The 18,968-nt window shown below is 40.8% G+C and overlaps 1 protein-coding gene and 1 long non-coding RNA gene across 5 annotated transcripts in view; one reads left to right on the top strand and one right to left on the bottom strand.

The window, feature by feature from the left end:
- Nucleotides 1–18,968, bottom strand: part of EBF1 (EBF transcription factor 1) — a 398,831-nt gene that overhangs the window by 16,122 nt on the left and 363,741 nt on the right. For all 4 annotated transcript variants that reach the window (XM_004587484.4, XM_036496965.2, XM_012927679.3 and 1 more), the window contains exons 12-14: nt 4,638–4,703; nt 3,533–3,710; nt 2,467–2,646 (exon numbers count right to left, since the gene is read on the bottom strand). In XM_004587484.4, coding sequence (XP_004587541.1) covers nt 2,467–2,646; nt 3,533–3,710; nt 4,638–4,703 — 424 coding nt within the window. The remainder of the gene's footprint in view (nt 1–2,466; nt 2,647–3,532; nt 3,711–4,637; nt 4,704–18,968) is intronic.
- LOC131482676 (uncharacterized) lies at nt 730–13,490 on the top strand. The gene is made up of 4 exons (XR_009247227.1): nt 730–1,171; nt 5,542–5,629; nt 12,724–12,855; nt 13,329–13,490. It is a non-coding gene; the product is annotated as an uncharacterized LOC131482676 (long non-coding RNA).

Here is an 18,968-nt window from a genome sequence, read left to right as displayed (position 1 = left end):
TGGCAAAGAAGCTTGAAGTCGGGCCAATTATGCATGTTTTACAGTTAGGTCAGTCAAGCTGAAACTCAAAAGGTAGTTATGTGACTTCCCCAAGGGCAGAGCTAATGCTGTGAAGCCACAAATCAAACCCAACTCCAGCGCTCCTTCCTCTGCACCACTCGGTGAAGGAAGCAGATCTCCAGGGCAAGAATCGCTCATCCCTAAGTCTTCCGGAATGCACAGGGCAGTCTGGGTGGCCTTACACATGCTCTAACGAGGATCTGGAAAGTTGGGCAAGTGGGAATCCAGTGGGTCAGAGGCAGCAATGGTCCCTCTCAGGCACACCCAAGGCAGGACACAATCCCAATACACCGGATGCTTTATGGAGCAGAACATAGAGCTGCCGTCCTCTGAGTTTTCACAAACATTTCCTAAACTGTACTTTTTCTTTTAATGAGGCCAGCATTTTTATACATCTCTTAGGATTTGTAAATGTGAAAATACGCTCAATAATAACACCCATTTAAATTGCAAAACTCCTGCACTGGAGGTTTGATTTTTAAATATTCGTAGACTTGAAATCCTGCTGGTTCACTGAGGAAGGCAATTAATCTCGTTGGCAAATGCGATCATTATGTGTATTTAGAGGTGGGGAGGGTGGCTAGCAGAGGGGTGAAATACAGTCCAGCAGCTCCATTCGTTACAACATTATTAGTTATCAGCCACCACACCAGAGAGTATGTTCACCAGTGGAAGGGCTGATGTTATTTTTTCATTCCATCGAAATTTTTCAACATGAGTGGTTTATGAATAATTAAATATTATAGAGGCAAAAACTCAAATCAACCGGGCTTTGTGTTTATTGTTTTATTTGCATTTATGCAGATAAAACCGTCCCATCTGAGAGCCTATTTGAGAATTTAATACTATATTTGTGAGCACTGAGGAAATCAATTAATGGAAATTAAATGTTCGAAGTTTCACAGTCTGACAGATGCAATCTCAGGCTAACGTCACTGGGTGTCTGCACAGGCTTGAGGAGGAGAAAATCCAAGCCCCTGAATTGAATTGCTACCATATAGCAATTAGTTTATTGATTTAATTAAGAATGCCACCTTTTAATTTTCAGGTCATGATTGTAACATATTCTGATTGAATAGATGGAGACAAGGAAATGATAAATCCATGAGCGGTAATCTTTCAATAAATCAAAATCTAAAGTACAACTGACCCTGCATATCAACCAGACATCAGATCTGGACATTATTTGGGGGAATTTAAATGTTCTACAAAGTGCGGATTCCACAGAAATAGATTTAAAATATTTAGTACATAAACCCACAGCAAAAAAAATAAATAAACAAAAGACCCTAACTGTACTTTCAAAAATCATTTCTCTGAAAAGAATAGCACATTCCACACTTCTGCTATGAGACAGCATAATTTTTAGAGTGTTTAGCCAAGATTCTTTAAAAAATATTTCAAGGGCCCAGTGGCGTGGCCTAGCGGCTAAAGTCCTCGCCTTGAAAGCCCCGGGATCCCATATGGGCGCAGGTTCTAATCCCGGCAGCTCCACTTCCCATCCAGCTCCCTGCTTGTGGCCTGGGAAGGCAGTTGAGGACGGCCCAAAGCTTTGGGACCCTGCACCCGCGTGGGAGACCCGGAAGAGTTTCCGGGTTCCCGGCTTCGGATCGGCACGCACTGGCCCGTTGCGGCTCACTTAGGGAGTGAATCATCGGACGGAAGATCTTCCTCTCTATCTCTCCTCCTCTGTGTATATCTGGCTGTAATAAAATGAATAAATCTTTATAAAAAATATTTCAAATACTCTTTCATATAACAAGGTATCTCTCATCCTACAAATGTCTAAAAGTGTGGCTACGTTTTACAAATAGATGAAGCACCTACGATGTCTAAGATTGACTGGCTTCTCTACAGAAAACAATCCCCAGGGGGAGATTGGAAGGTCATGGAGAAAATAGTTCATGACATTTTATATGTAAATTTAAAGACACCAGTTGGCTGAGGCCATTTAGATGTAAACTAAATACTGTACTTTAAAAAAGTGCTTCAACTAGAAGGAATACAAGCACCAAAAATGCTTCTTGTGTATGCGTGCACTTTTGGGGGGAAATATAAAGTATTTTTTGATGGTGTTTTTTTAAGTACCCCCAAAACAAGCAAAATAAGGAGTTGTGTTGGTAAAAGAGGAGAGATTGGGTTTTAGGTCACTGTGGCTACACTGCCCCATCACTGTCTCACCATGACTGTGGACTGTTTCGTAGACCTGGGGCTGCAGCTCTCACATGCTGGACCTCAGGACGAGCTTACAGTGCGCATCCTCTGAGGTTGGGCTTACAGTTACGGTAGGTGCTAAGTTCTAACTGCCAGAGAGACATTGTAGGATGGGAGATGAGGATGCCATTGGCAGCATCATGAAAGATGGAGGTTCTAGCGATACCAGACAGGACACATGTCTCTACTTACTGGCATAGGGTGAGTTGGCAGCTGAGCCATTGAGGAAAGTCGGGGAGCCGCCCAGATTGGACATGGCAGCTGAGCCGTAGCCATTCATGCTTGTGGTGACTGAGTTGTAGTTGGTCTGCTGTGGGGTGGTGCTCGGCACGTAGCCATGGGGTGACACACTGCTTGAGTTGCGGGTGAAACCTGAGGAAGGACAGGGGCAAAGCCAGAGTGAGCATGGTGTTGAGATGGTGGCAGTCCTGGAAGCTAAGGGAAGTCTCCGCTTCTTGCCGACTCGCTGCAACCCAGAGGGAAGGGCTCGAGTGATTCATATGTGTGGGTTGGTGGTGCTTGCTTTATGATTAAAATGGGAAGTGAGCAAAAGACATTTCTTAGCAGATCATAAATACTTAGCAGGGCTGTGAGAAGTGGCAATGCAGGGTCTATAAATTATCATTTTGGAGCAGAAATAAATCCCAATCTAAGTGATGCACCCTGGAGTTCACAGGTTCCTATTCCCCGGGCAAGAAGGATATGCTATGGGGCCTCAGAACTTTAATTCTAATCCTCTTTGCAATGTCATTCACAGTTCATCATGAAAAGTCAAATGTGGAGAGAGCTAAATGTATACATCCTCCCCAGCCCTCTATGCCAGAAGGAGCGTTAGAACGAAAACTACCCTGACGTACACAGGCCACGAATCTCCCTTTGGAGAAGAAAATGATTTTTAAAAGAAAACAAAATTGGGCCCGGTTCTAATCCCGGCAGCTCCACTTCCCATCCAGCTCCCTGCTTGTGGCCTGGGAAAGCAGTCGAGGACGGCCCAGAGCACTGGGACACTGCACCCGCGTGGGAGACCCGGAAGAGGTTCCTGGCTCCTAGCTCCGGATTGGCACAGCACTGGCCGTTGCGCTCACTTTGGGAGTGAATCATCACATGGAAGATCTTCCTCTCTGTGTCTCTCCTCCTCTCTGTATATCTGACTTTGTAATAAAAAAAAAATAAATCTTAAAAAGAAAAAAAAAAACAAAATTGATGACAAATGGCAGTGTGGGTGGGTAGAGGCGAGGGGAGAAGAGCAAGCCCTGACCTTGATTGGTGCCTTGTGATGCCTCAGACACATTCACAGCCAGTTGTCCACTGAAGGAATTCACGCCCATCATCCCTGCATGGACTGAGGTGTTAGCGAGAGCTGGGAGCTGGTTGTGATTGCGGGGCACGCTGTACAGAGCCTCTGCAATGTCAGCCGCTCTCTTCAGGATAATCTCCTGAAAAGACAAAGGAATAGCCCCTTTAGCAGCACCGCTTCAGCTTCCTAGTAATATCATTTTGGAATACTTATTCCATGCTGGCCACCATGTTCAGTGTTTCAGTGGCTCGTTGCAGGAACTCCTGTAACCCTGTCGACAAGCCCATGAGATTAATCTCATCATCACCACCACCATATGACCCACAGGGAAACTGAGGTGCAGAAAGCAAAGACTTCAGTTAAAGGCACTCTCCTATTTAAGGACACAGCTGAGGTTCATAATTCTCCTAGGTCAGACCTGAACAGTCCAAGGCAGTCAGAACATCAGAGCCGGGGGGCTTTCCCACTGCTCCCAGAAACACTCAGGAACATCAGGGGCAGGAGGGTGCAAAACAGAGAAACTCCACTTTTCCCTCCTGCCAGGGATCAGCACAGGCTGGGGATGACTACATGGGTCTCTGAGCACTAGTAATATTTTATGTCCCTTGGGTACCAACTCAGGTGATACAACAAAAGTGAAATGGAGGGAATGATTTGTCAGACTCCAAGTTTTCAGCACAACTGGGATCCCATACATGAAGTGGCTCTACAAAGTAGAGCCGACAATACTCTTCAGGCCTCATTATCCTTTTCAGGAAAAGAACTTAAAACCTTTTTCTCCTGCTACATTTGCTTGAAAACCCGACAGCAGTAAATCACCAGTTACCAAGTTCAGTCCCATTACCATTTTGCTTTACATGGAGAAACTTTTCTGGTAAGGAGAATGATTCAGTAAGGCAAGACAAGACCTATAAAACAGAGAGGCTTGCTTGAACACCCACACCAGGGGCTACGTCTAAATTACTCATGTGTGTGGTTTGTTAGGATGCACTTTCATACAACAAGGGATGTGAGGTCTTCAACTGAATGCAGGGATCCAGCACAGTTAGAAGCCACAAGCACTCACCTGGTTGTTGTGCGGCATCCCATACAGCGCTTCCACCAGGTCCGCAGCCCTTTTGAGAATTACTTCCTGTCAACAGAAAAGCAGACACCATCCTCTGAGTGAAGGCAGGCTGCCAGTATCTGTGCACATGATCCTGTTCAGACCCTTCTGGACATACTTTGCCAACACACTGCAATAAAGGCAGTAGCTTAGGAACCCTAAAATGGTGTTCAATCATCAATTTATCCTGTTCACGTACACACTTAATTGAGTCAAAAGGTGAACATTACTGGTACTACAAGATAAAAACACCACTCAACAAGTTAGCAATGGCCACGAGAAAGCACTCATATGTTTATTGCAGAGTACAGTTCCGAGGTCATTTACTATATTACTACAATCGATGTCATTCAGTGCATGTTATGAATCCCTAAGATGTGTTTATTCTGCACCTAATTGCTTATTCCTGGAACCATGACCTTATCAGACAGGTCATTTTCAAGGGATTTCCAATCAATCTTCAGCTACCAGAAGCATGTAGCATTAAACTTCTTTTGTGTATCTCCCTTGTATGGTAGAGTCATGATATAAGGGGTGATGTAGTAAGCTTGCATACTGAGGCAATGCACTGCTTGTCAAAGGCTCTTACAAAAGGATTCTCCTGTCCCCCAGAAGCATCTGTGTGCTTCATAGCAATTCTTTGCTATTTCAGTGTTGTTTTTCATTTTCCCCATTTGCTCACTCTTAGATGGGCTGTTTATGCTCTGTTGCTCATTCTACCTAAAGGAAAAAAGAAAATCTCTTTTCATTTAGGTGGGCTTCCATACTTACTTTGCATGCTTTGCAAAAGTGCATACCATGGGAATTTTTTTTTAATTCTAATCAAAAGAAATGATACTCTCAATTTATCTCTGATTGTCTACAGATTCATTTTTAGGCAACTCAAGGTGAAGAGGCGAGCACAGAGTTGGTGCATACAGAAATGGGAACTTATCACTGAACCCAACCAAAGGGTGTGGTATCATTACCTGAGCTGATCTGCACAAACAGTTTTATCACATTTTTGCTGTGGGAAAAATTCAAGCAGAATTTTAACTTTTGGTATTTTACACAACAAATTTCTGCATGGAAAAGCAGTGGTGTTAAATTTTCATATACTACAAATGCTGATCAGAAAATAGGAATATAATTGCATCCATTTTACTGTCACCATAGCCTCTTCAAAAATCCTGAACAATTCTTGAAATGACAAGCTTTTAGATACATATTAGCATTTCCAATTTAAAATTCTCTGTAATATATGATAAAACAGTTGTCACACTGCAGTAGCTACTTATGACATATATAATGTCCTAAATTCAAAAATGAGAGAGTGGGGTTTTCAATTCTCAATAAACATTTATGTTTCCCTTAAGTTGCTCAACCCTCTTATGAAACAATATGGTTATTTCTTATGTAGAGAAAAGCATTATATAATCAATGGAGACTGAATTAATACACCCAGAATCATTTCTTTACTTTTAAATGCAAGCTATAAGATAATTTACTACTTTTTGTTTGCAGTATTGTCTGATCCCTGCAGTTAATAATTTACCATGGTATGGGCACACTAAACCCTATCCACGGATCAAATTCAGCTTGTGTTGCTTTCTGTAAAATCTCTTGGCTTTATCTGGCTCTTAGGAAAGATTAAAACAAGACAAGAACAACTGAGTTTATTTGCTAAGATTTTACTTCTCTGGGTCTATACTCATTTATTTCTTCAAATAAATGTTTGAGACCAGGTAGAAACAATACTTTTGTTTCTTTCCATTTCAAACAGAACGGAACATGTTTCCTGTTTGTCAAAAGCATGGTGAAGTTGGTAGAAAGCTGGGCTTAGGGATTTCATTCTTCTGACACTATAATTAGGAAATTGTTCCCTCCTTAGTTATGTTAATCTGTTAACTCCAAGTTTTTTAAGCTTTTGTAAACATGGGGGAAAATTCCATCTGTTTTGTATGTATTCTGTATTCCAGTGGTAAATGTTTTTGTGACATAATCCATGTTTTTATTTCTCTTTATTCCAATACCCAGAGCTCTGGTCACTAATTAATCCACAGGAAACACATGAACCTATTTTCCTAAACTGCGTCTTTCCTTGATCTTCCATGCCACCCCTTGGATGTAGGAATGGTGGAGCATGTTTCCCCCATTCACACATGGGTGTGGGTGTCTCCCCAACACAGCACTGCTCAGGATTTTTCTCCCTTGGAAGTAATGCTCTTAACTGTTATCTGACCATTTAAAAAATGTCCTTCACTGCAGTATCAGCCAGAGAGTTTAAGGGAGAACCTACGTCTGGATCAGCTTGGCCAGTGTGATTCAGCTCCTATTAGTTATTTCTGCAAATGGGAAGGAGAAAGGCTTTTTCTGGGTCCTCTATGAGTTCATGCAGTGGACCTGCAAGGTGCTTGGATTTCGGTGACCAGAAAATTGCTCTCACCTCCATGTCATTTACGTTCCCAGTGAACTAGCCCCCAAGCGTGTTTGTGTTGGGGATCTAATATATTGCCTTTCAATCAGAGCTGAGAGCCACTGAACACACAGACAGAACATGACGAGCAGGTCAGGAAAGCAATAAAGATTTTACAGAGCTGTCCAAGGTGCTAAATTTACTCAATAATGGGTTTGGCACCATAGTGTTAACCTCTCATTTACTACCAGTTTGAGGGACTAAATTGAAGTAGCTGACTTCATTTACCTTGAAATGTATATTTTATGACATTATGTAAGTAGATTGAAAGGGCACTGCAGTTTTAACAATTTAAAGGCTAAAGCATGTTTAAGATGAAAGTTGAATATTTATTGTATATTGCACTTAAAGTATATAGAATGTTAAAATGTATTGATTAAATTTGTAAAAGGCATTATAAAGGTGACAGGTAGTAGAAAAGATATATGCCTCTTAAAATCAAATTGATAGTGTATGCTATCTCTTCTGTGGTCACAAGTGTAATTTTTTTGCAGTTTTATATGATAATTTGAAAAATCTGTAATTTCACATTAGGAAATGATTGAACCTGGGATGTTAAAGCAAGAAATTTCCCATAAGGGGAAGAGCTGGATGTTTCATATAATCTTTTGTCTCTGAAATTGTTCCTACAGTCTTATTTTTGTGGCATTAGGAGGGAGTGTAGTATAAAGATCCTTCCATTCTAATATGCAATTTTAATGTTTCTGAAAGGAAAGAGCACTTGACTAGTACTAATATCTAATTTTTCAAGGCATTTATTTGTCAGGAGAGATTTTCGCTTCTTTCCATAATGTTTAAAACATCTCCCTGCTCACAGTTTCAAACACAAGAGTAGAGATTAGACTTTTCCAAGATAATTAATGCTGTCCTTAGATTAAAAAACCACGTGGGAATTAAAGAGATAAGTACTAGTATCCTAAATTTTGAAAAGTCCCAGCATCTCCTTGTAGAGGTAATGCTTGTTCTCCAACCTGCATCTTGAATGTGGTTACTTTTCTTCCCATGGCCTTGGATTTCTCTCTTAAAGGAATCAGACACATTTACTCCTGAAACTGACAACTGTCCCATACTGCTTCCTCTCATATTTATAACCTAGGCTTTTTTGTCTTTCTATCACCATCTGCAGATGCTTACATGAGGGGGGGACAGTCAACAGAAAAAAATGGGTGTGTTATACTGAATGATTTAGAATCAATGGTAATACTAGAGAGTTTCAAGAAGGGGAGGGGATTCTTAGAAAATGATTCAAGTATAATTGTTGAGAATTTTACTTACAAGTTGAAAACTCACAGTAAAAAATGATGAATGATCTAAAAATACAAAGACTGTTTCACTTTCTGTGCTGCAGCCCAGTCAATTAGCTAGCAAATTTTGAGCTTCTTGCTGCCCCAGTTATCACATGTGGGCACTATACAGTAATAACTTGCAAGGCACAATGTCTCCTAGCACTGAGCTAGTGTTTTCTCTGAAAATTATAAAAGACCCATCGCCTGCCCATGGTCATCTGGCTCTGCCTTCTACAGTCAGTCTTCTCTCTCTATGCATCTGGAAAGCTGATTGGTCTAGTTTGCTCAGTGCTTCCCAGTCAATCAATATTCAGAGAGATTATGTGAAACTATTATCCATATGACCATTTGGCATATAAAGAGCCTGAGACTCAGAAAGGACAACTAAATTCCTTTGAGCACAGACAGCTGCATGGTGACTGAGGCAGAATTCAAATCCAAACTTTTTTAGATAAAGCCTGAACTCTTGGCAAGTTCATGATACTATCAGAAAGAGTTCTACCATCCCTGATACCCCCAACTCCACTCTCTCTCTCTCACTTGAAAATGAGCTGAACATCTGTACCAATCAGCACATTTTCCCTGAAATGAGCTAGACTTTATTCTCCATAGCTGGACTCTATGAGGCCATGCATACATCTAAATCTCCTTCACTTTGCCACTCACACAATGTTCAGCAGCACATTAGTCTTGAGAAATTCTTGTTACGGTCTATTCTAAGACACAGTCACTGATTTTTAGAAGTGCACACCCAATTTACACTGAATGACAAAGCCATATATTTGGTGATATTATAAGAGCAGAAGACTTAAATTTGGTGTTTCGACTCCAGAAATTTTGGTTCAATATGTAGATTCCCAAAGGTCAAGTTCTGATCACTGCTTTTTGTGTCACTTCTTTATGAATTTCCTCTTTCACTCCTTCTGGCTGGTACTTACGTTTTAATTTTGTGATTAATACAATGAATCATGTCTAGTGCAGACATTATCTCAACTTACAGGCTGCTAGCAGCATGAGGTTGGTTTTGATGTGTGTCAGCCTTCTGGTAATTATGTTCTTAGGGCTTTGGAAATATTTAAGTATTTACACACTCACAAAAAGCCAGCTTGGGTACCAGGCATAGCACATCAAATATACAGATATATCTAAGTTATCATCCTCTCTGTCTCATGATGGCAAAACCTCAGAGGATTATTCCCCAGCTTTCTCTTAAGCATTTGACCTCAAATGTGTAGTTAATGAGCTCATATTCACTCAAAACATTTAGCCTTCCATGATAAAGGGGAGCATTGTCCAACTGACCAATGTGAAGCCATTTGTAAGCCCAGTTCAATCTTTTGAGTAATTCAATCCCAAATGAGCTTGGAACAAGGCCTGAACATTTTTTGTGCCTATAACTTATAGACTACATCGTAAAGCAAATGAGTACCCACTTTCTATACAACATACATGTTCAAGATTCAGAAATAAATTTTAACACTCTAGGAATATGTCCATAAAATTAAGGCTCAGGATTGCTTCAGTAATCTAGGGGAACAGGCTGAGATTTGGCATAATGCTTGCCAAAAGTGAGAACTGAAACTGGGAAGGAAGAAATAGGCAAGATAATCTACAGATGTCAAGGACCAAAGACAAGTGGCATTGCTGATTCCTGGGGAAGAGGTGCACACTACTTTTCTGCCTCTGCATGGTATCTTAATACCCAATGATCACCATCTTCTTCGCTTTATTAGGGATTCAAGATACATCAGGCCCAATGTCAGCAACCCAAAGTGGAGTGGCACAGTCACTCCTGATTTTGAGATGACAACCCTCTGTATATGCTGTCATTGGACTTGTAATTTCATAGATGACTACGGAGCCCAGACGTGGAAGCACGCGTTCAGCTTACTGGCCTTACGTTCTGGCTCTCTCCCCACTTCTAAAAAGTCTGGGTGACATAACTGATTGGAAATCCTAAATGTTCAAAAAACTGATAGGAAGTTTTTCTCAGCCCATTTCCCATGAAGCTGCATGTACAATGCAATAAATACTTGTTGTACTGAGATGTATTTCTGTGGAGGATAAACTTCCTTTGTTTATTCAGCCAGATGGAAAATTCCACAATGGTAGGCTTTACATTCTAAAAAATCCGTATAATGAGGGCAGTGAGGGAAAGAGTAAAACAAACCAAAATAACACTTGGGCACTGTTTAGTTTCCAGTCCTCTGAGACATTCCTTACATTTTTCATTTTTCTTGTAATATGAACTTCTTGAAATAGGGCTCATGGCAAGCAGATCATTAGAAGCCTTTAGTGTCACACATTAAACACTTTCACTCAGAGGCCCTATGACTGAGAAGAGTCACTTACATTTAGCATGGATATAATTAAACATGTTTCTGTTGAAAGGGGGCAATCTCATTATGGCTAAGAACCTCTGTAGAGTGAATTGAAATGGAAAGAAGGAGCAGAGAGGAGGTGTAGGTAGCAACCAGTTATTTCCAGGGAAGCATAAAATGCCAAATGTGTAACAATTACATTTTACAGCCCTGTATTCTGAAGACTTCATAGAGTTTTCATTATATAAGAAGACTCTCTAAAGCTGTGACTACCCTACAGAATAGTCTAATACAATCTTGTTGCCTCTAGTCTTCCCAGAATAGGAACATTCAAACCACAATCTGAAGCTGTAGATACTTCAGGAGCAAAGCACTAAGTATACTGACAGAGACTACTGAGAGACCAAGCCATCAGCAGCAGTCTATCCCAGAGAAAATGCAAAGGAATATTCTGATTCTGCTCTGATGTTAAAGATGACTGCTGTAATTAGATGACAGCTGGCTCACTTCTCAAGCTTATTATCACAGACCAAACCTAGCAGAAATTTTTTTTGCTTCTGCTAAAAACATGGTGTAGGAGATTTCTGAATCATATGAAATTAAAGTAAGTTGTAAGCCAGCCCAGCTATCTCCACGTAAGACACACTAACTTACATGATTGACTTCTCTAGCAGAAAAGAAAAAAGCTGTTTTCAAACAGCTGTTATTGCCTCAATGGAAAAAAAAAAATCAATGAAAGTGAAATGAACAAGAGATTTTGTCTGAGTTGCAGTTAATACCATTGAAGAGCTATGGATATTAAAAGGTCAACAAATAAATTAGCCAGAGTGTTAAGAAATGAATGATTTGGCTTATAATTTTATTGAGTAGAAATTGTTCGCTGCCTATTAGACCAGGTAATTTTTATCTGGTGCCTCAATTACTGTTCCGTAAGCAATAATACAGTAGTGAGAACTGCTGGTTCGATCGTATGACCTCCGAGAAGCTGCCCAGGATGGCTGTCTTTGCTATGATGGATAACTAAGCATGGTCTCCTTGAAGTGCCAAGCCTCCCTTTCCTGCAAGGAGCTCTCGTAAAAGAAATCTAACAGCTTGATTGGTTTTTACCAAAATGTTCAACTTTTCAAGTGTCAGCAGCTAAGTATAAATGGTGAAATCAGGTATTCCTGACAAGAGTTATGCCAATGGCTGCTCACCCCCCACCTCACCTCAGTCTGGTCTCCTGGCATTCGCTCCTAAATGGTGTCATGGTAATTGGTGAATGGCAGCCTGTGGTGCTTCCCGCCACAAACAGAGTGACAAATGGTGTCTGCACCCTTGTGACCGTGACCTGCTCAGAGGTACACAGCTGACCCTGTGAACCTCTGGCCGGCTCTTCTTCTTCCAATTCATTGTACTGGTTTAAGACCAGCGCTCTGGGTTAGGTCCTGCTGCGTGGCCTCGGAAATCGACTTTCTGATCAGGATAAAAGCCTCTGCTGAAAGAGAAAGCTCCGGACAGAGGTGCCTTTTCCAGGGGTAGGTTGTAAAGTCAGCACATGAAACAAAAACTGCCTAGAGTCAAAATTAGCCTTGAAAATCTTCTAAGTCACCTTTAATTTGCCAAGGCCCAGGCTTTTAAAAACACACATAAAGACCCCAAATTAACTACTTCTGTTTCTTTTTGTCTTTAGGCTGTAGCTTCCCTTTCCCCAAGGCAAGGCAGAATAAATATCTAGATTTAAAATAAAAGATCCACTGAGCTTAAAAGACCCATTGAGCTAACAAAGAGACACACTTGTCTTATCCACATGTGCATCGGTGTGTACAAGTGTATGTGTACATTTAGGTTTTTTGGACGTTATACTCAAACCTCAGTATATGATGTGTGTCCATGTGAAATTACACTTAACTTAAAGAATATTTAATTAAGGAAGAAAAAAAAATACAGTTGGTTCTTGTTCCTTACATGGTGAACATCTTCAGTTATTATATGTGTATTTCCAGATGAATGATATGTGTAAGTGACAATATAGGATCCTGAGTATAACAGCAATTAATAGCCACTGCCTCAAGACTACTGCAGCTTGGCATTTATTATGCCAGTGCCTAACTGAAGCTTTATTGGGGCTAAAAACAGTGAGTACAGTTCAAATCTCTTCATATATCTGTTTACTCAGGGTTTCAGTGTTTAAGAAGAAATTTGGGGTGTTGTGAGGAGGAGATGGGCAAACCCTCTGTTCCTTCTGTTCATCTTAATCAGCAATTCAATTCAGTGCTGCTCTGTGTGGGGTATGATGTGAAATAGGTTAACTTAATCCTCCCCTTCAAGAGCTCAGTGCTAAAAAAGAAGTGGAAGGAGTTCCAGGACTCAGCTCTTGGATAACTGTTATTACAAGTCACTACCACAATGACTCTGCAGCTAAAGAGAGAACGATGTTCTCCAGTTTGTCTCTCTGTTTTTTAACTCTTATTGCAACATCTGCCCAGTTCAGCCATTTGAACTAACTTCAACCTACCATTACACCTGGACATATTTTAAGATTAGATCATAAAACTGCTCTTTTTTTTTCTTTTAAGTTTTATTAACTTACTTTCCTTTTATTTGAAAGGTAGAAAGAGGATTTCGAACTGCTGTTTCATTCCCCAAATGTCTACAAGTGCCTACAAGATCTAGAACCCCCTCTGGGTTTCCATGGACGAATGGCAGAGACCAAGGAAGAAGAACATCCACCGCTACCCCTAGAATAAATGTCAGCAGGAACTCCTGCTGGCAGACAGTAAGGAGTGGTGCCAGGCATGCCAATCTGGGATGTGGGTTTCTGGAGGTGCCTTAACCACTGCAGTAAATGCCTGCCCCTACTAATTCTTTCAACCCTTTTTTCCTAATTCTAAGAGGCAGCACACAGCTATACTGGTCCAAGATCTAGAGGCCGATAGAATTGGCTCAAATCCATCTTCTCTTGTATCTTAGCATAGAAATGTATACCTGTGTGATGAGGGCTAATGCCTGTTCATCAGGGCAGAGGAGGAATCTTTAGAATGTTCATGAACAACACATTTAATGGAAGAGAAAACTATGCATGGATTTTGAATTTCTTAACACCAAAATAAATATATGTAAGCCACCTTTCCATAAACTTTTTGAAGTTTTTTTTTTTCATGTAATTAGTGTTTATCAAACAAGAGCTAGCAATTCCCACCTATTTTCCTGAGAATTTTGGCAAAACGCCTACATTTTTCCAGTCAGTATACAGTGGTGCCTCAGATGCTCTGAGATGCCACAATAGCTGCAAACACTTCCCAATATTCTGAAGAGACCAATGGTAAGGTAGCAGTCTCTGTTGGCCTGCTGTGCAGCTTCTGCAGCTGGCTTATGTTTTCTAAGCCTCAGTTCCCTCATCTTTAAAATGGGCATGATACAACTCTAACAAGCAGATTAACACAGGTAAGGAGAAAATAAATAATCTAAAAAGATAAAAATTATTCCTTTTGTGGGACATTTTAATGAAGTCCTAATTCTCTCTCTCCCCAAGGAGGGGGGGAGCTGTAAGTACAGGCAGGCATATATATCACAAACACACAGGAATTCTACATATACTTTTAGACCTAGGTTCAATTTCCCTAATGACACAATAATGAGTCAAAGTACCAAGCTCTTAAACTGAGCACAAGATCAAATGAGAAAACAGAACTTGTCGCTAAGTTTTCTGTCAGATGTAGAGGTAGGGAAGGAAACGGACTACACTGTAGAGTTGCCGCTTCTGACAAGGCGCTGTGGAGACAGTGTCTCCCGGACTCCCACTGAAGCGTGTGCCTTTTCTGAAAGCTGAATGTATTGTTTGCATCTTTCCTTGGCATAAGGTCACTTCAGCTTCTGGATGTAACATTAATAGAGTATCTTAAATTTACAAGGGAAACAAACAAGGTGAAAAGGAGAAAAGCTACTTCCGTGTGGAGGATGAAGATACAGGACTTTTCTTAACCCTGAGTCATTCCTTTTTCTGCAAACAGACAGTGTGGTTCGGCAAAGATTTCTTATTTGTATTTTCCCGATGCAACTGCAGGTTTTGAATTACTGGTAGTCTTTGCATAAAGACTAAAACAATAAAAGCATAATTAGAATATATTGTATATAGCCCATCCAGTTTTATTTTGCCCTAGCTTTATATTAATGATAAATCACTAAATACAAACGCTCTTTAGGGATGGTGGTCTGGGGGTCTAATCTCTCCACTGAGTAAGAACAGTGCCTGTGACTAGAGTCTGAATTTCAATTTTGCAAGTGTACAGTTGAACTGAATAATATTTGGCACAATACAGTGCACAACTGAGCCACTAAATGGCTGATTTACTAAATTATTATTAGATGAGCCCTTGCTGTTCCAAATGAAAGTGCAGCCACTGTCTTCCTTCATGGAGTGTTCAAATTGTTCTGTGTTTAAATATTCAGCATGAGGCTAATGTGAACTGATGAACTGAGACTATAAACATTCACTTTCAATACAGATAGAGCGACAGAGACGCAGCATATCATGTGGCCTGCGGAGGTGAAAATGATTTATACTTAAGGATGTTGCTGCCTGCTTCCATTACTTTAAGGTACTCTTAATTAGCCTGGTGTAGGAAGTGACTAATTCCCTTGTACAGGAAGAGTAGCTTCACGGAGCCTGAGATTTTTGCTTGTCAATGAGGAAGAAACTAACAGGAGGATAAGCTGCCTCCAGAGATCTAAACCTTAAGTTTTTATTCATGGTGGGCTACACAGTGCCAGTAGCAGAGTGTGCGTCTGCCACAGCAATTGTGGCATTTGAAAGTAAATGTTAATGTTTTCCAACCCACCTAAAGGATCTACGACTCATCCCTATGCAGTCTACCTTCTTACATCCCAAGTGTGCTACAGGCCACACTGGCACTCACTTCCCCTACACCAGCTCCCTAACTTCTTTACTGACACCTGCTGGAATGAACAACAACCCTTTGCCTCTTGGACAAATATAACCCCTTCTGTTTCTTCCCCTTTGAGGGCAGTTATAGGCAAGCACTTAAAAAACTGTGATCACTTACAGTAGATTAGAATTTTTTATTGGTGCCATGTTGCCATAACAACATGAAGACAGCAGATGACTTAAGCTAGGCTTGCAAAGCAAAAGGCTGCTCATCTGGCAGTTAAAATGAATACAGTTCATTTCACAAGTTTCCCATATGGACTCTTAGTGTATGGTAATGAGGAGACCATATGGTGAGAGAGAATGCACTGAGAACAATTGGGTTCCGCAAGCTGAGTGGGGAGTTGGGAGAGAAAACCTGGGCGAGAGCTTCTGGCATGCTCTCTAGGTTCAAGGTTTAGCTGAGGTTTGTTTGGGGTGGTTGTTTTCCATAGTGGTTTTGAGTTCCTTAATCCATTCCTTAATATGTTGTCTGTGCAAAATGACAAACATCTTGCAAATTTTGCAATATCATTCATCACAAACTGTCAGCAGTGTTTGCAAATCTAACTTGCAAGATCGTTTAAATGTGTTGTTCTTAAAAGGCAACAGTACCAAGTTTTTAGACAAAGTACAGGAAAATTTAAGCACTTCTGACAAGCAGAAACATTAACAGTAATCATTTTTAAAACACATCTTTTGCCTGCATGTTTAGTTGTAAATAATACTAGAATGTATTTTAAAAGCTTTAAAATAAAAATGTAATAAATACTTTTTATAATGTTTCATAAAGAATAAAAAAATGCTTCAGGCTTTGTATATATGCTATGTATACATGCAAATACATAGAGATGCATGGTTCCCATTCTTAGCACTAACCAGATTGGAAGCCTGGGTGGACAGCTTGAACAGGGTTCTAAAGTCAAGTCTGTACTATACATGCTTCATAAAAGATGAATATAAATGCATTACTTAGACACGGTGAGCTAAATTAGAAGGTCAGGCAGGGCTGGGAGGGCTGAAAAATCACACAACCAATGAGTGTAATTACTGTTTTTTAAGTCTATTAAGTGGTGTTGTTCTATCAAGGCTCAGGGGTATAGGACATGAAGAACAAGATAAAGTAATGTGTATTTATTACTCCCACTGGATCAATTTACCAGATATTTTCAGCTCCATAAAGCAAAATACACAAATGCAGCCTTTGTTACTTTTGTCAAACTGTCTTATTTTCACTAAAACAGAGACTGGCTCTTAGAGAAAAATCCACATTTGCCCTGTTAAGTTTCTCATCCTAACCCTCCAAATGCATGGAAGGAAAGCTGGCGAGAATGCAAGGGGGACTGGGGCTTGCTGTCCACAAGGGACATTAGGGAGAAGCTAGGCATCTTAAGGCAGAATTATTTGGGTTTCAAGAGCTGAAGGACAAGTCGGAAGTTCATGCAGTGGGAATCAGTGAAGTACTTGGCCCAGGAATCTGGATTTTTGTCTTTCTTTTCCCACTTGCTAGCCATGAGGTCCTGGCAAGTCACAGACCCCGAGGGGTCGCAACTGCTCATCTGTAAAATGGGGAATAATCATTACACTTGGATTACTGGTCACCTTTTACTGGAGTCTCTATATAACAGGGATACCACTTAGCATATATTATCTCATTAACATCTAACAATGCTGAGGGGCAGCTGCTTCAGAGAAGAGAAACCTGAGGTTTGGAAGGTAGGACCCTGCGCACCAAGCAGTAGATCTGGTTTCCAAATCCACATCTGTTTGCCCTGAGAGTACCACTCCCTTGGCCTCCAGAACCTGCAGAAGCCTTGATCAGGCTGTACCAGGTTCTACTAGGCCTGAAGTCAATACTGCCTTGGTCTCCATGATTCACAGCTAAGGAACAGAACACGAGCTAAGCCTGAGCTCTGCTCTAACTGCAGGCAAACTAGAATGCTCATGAAGACAGCTGAAAAATTCAAGAGCATAAAGACCCCCTGGCCTTTAAAACAGACAGCGCCTGGCTCAATGCTTCAGGATTGCATCAGTGTAGCTGCCAACACCTCAGAGCTCTTGGTTGACCACACCACAGTACCCACCATCTTCACCTCTACATTGTAAGAAAAGCCGAGTGTGACCCCAAAGTCAGACACATGTTCCTCCCCATCCTGCCCAGATCCAAGACAGCAAGACAAGGCTGTGTGAAACAGAAGACAAGGCTGTGATTTAAAAACCTTAGCTTTCCTTCTCTCCATGTGCACATGAAAAAGAAACCAAGAAAAACATCTGGGGTTAGCATAATTACGGTATCTTGAATGTGTGTGTCCAGCAACTATCACTGATGGTGACTTTCAGGGACAACATCATTTACAAAGGATTTTGCTTGCTCCTATTTTCTCATTTGGTAAATGGGAATGATGTTTGCTTTCCTGACTTCTCTCACAAGAGGGGATCCAATAAAACAAAGCCTGCCCAAGTCCTTTGAAAAAACACAAGCCTGTATACAAAGGCATATTATTATGGAAAGCTGTCGGCTAGGTCTTTGGAGCAGTTCCATTTGACAGAATATGTGGGTGGTTGTATGAATCTAGCATTGTCTATTCACAAACACATGGATTTAATAAAGTGGAGTTTGTTTTTTAAGGTGTGTGGTCCATCGCTCATTGAAACACTCCTGTTTGACAAACACCGACCATGATTCTAAGAAAGGCGGAGCCCTCTTTTATCCCTGTAACAATGGACAGCAGGAGTATAAATCTCCCCAGTCCACGGGAATACCTTGTGCTGGCTCCATCCGCCACTTCCTGACCCTGCCCTTGAACTCTTGCTCCACCTTAACACCAGAGCCAAGAGGACAGCCACTCCACTCTGAGTCACACCAACAGCTTCCTGGGGTGGGCTGCAGCCACCGTCCTTGCATGGTGAAGTGGCTACATGCAAACTGTGGAGTGTTTCCTTAACACACAAATCCATTGTGTCCTTGATTACTCTTCCCAAACTCAGGGGAAAAGGGGGCTAAGAATTTCACCATCAGGCCACTAGGGACAAAAGGACACGTGTCTATGTTATTTGTTCAACATTTCTGAGCATAACATTGCAACTACAAAAATGGTCTTGATAGTAAATATACCAAGTGAACCAAATATTACTATTTCTGTCTTTTCCTTGGAAATAAGAAAAAGTCTTGACTTGCTTATTTAGAGTTTAATCATAAAACCAGATTCATTTTCCTTTTTAAATAATTTTTTAGAGTGGCAGTCAGAGAGTAGATGCTGATGATGCTGAATCTTTACATAACTTCTAGGAGGATACTATGATTATTATCCCTGTTATACAAAC

Source organism: Ochotona princeps, chromosome 19 (genome assembly GCF_030435755.1).
Source record: "Ochotona princeps isolate mOchPri1 chromosome 19, mOchPri1.hap1, whole genome shotgun sequence".
In the NCBI taxonomy this organism is placed as follows: domain Eukaryota; kingdom Metazoa; phylum Chordata; class Mammalia; order Lagomorpha; family Ochotonidae; genus Ochotona; species Ochotona princeps.
Note: the sequence above shows the minus strand (reverse complement) of the source record. Positions and strands in the feature narration are given on the sequence as shown.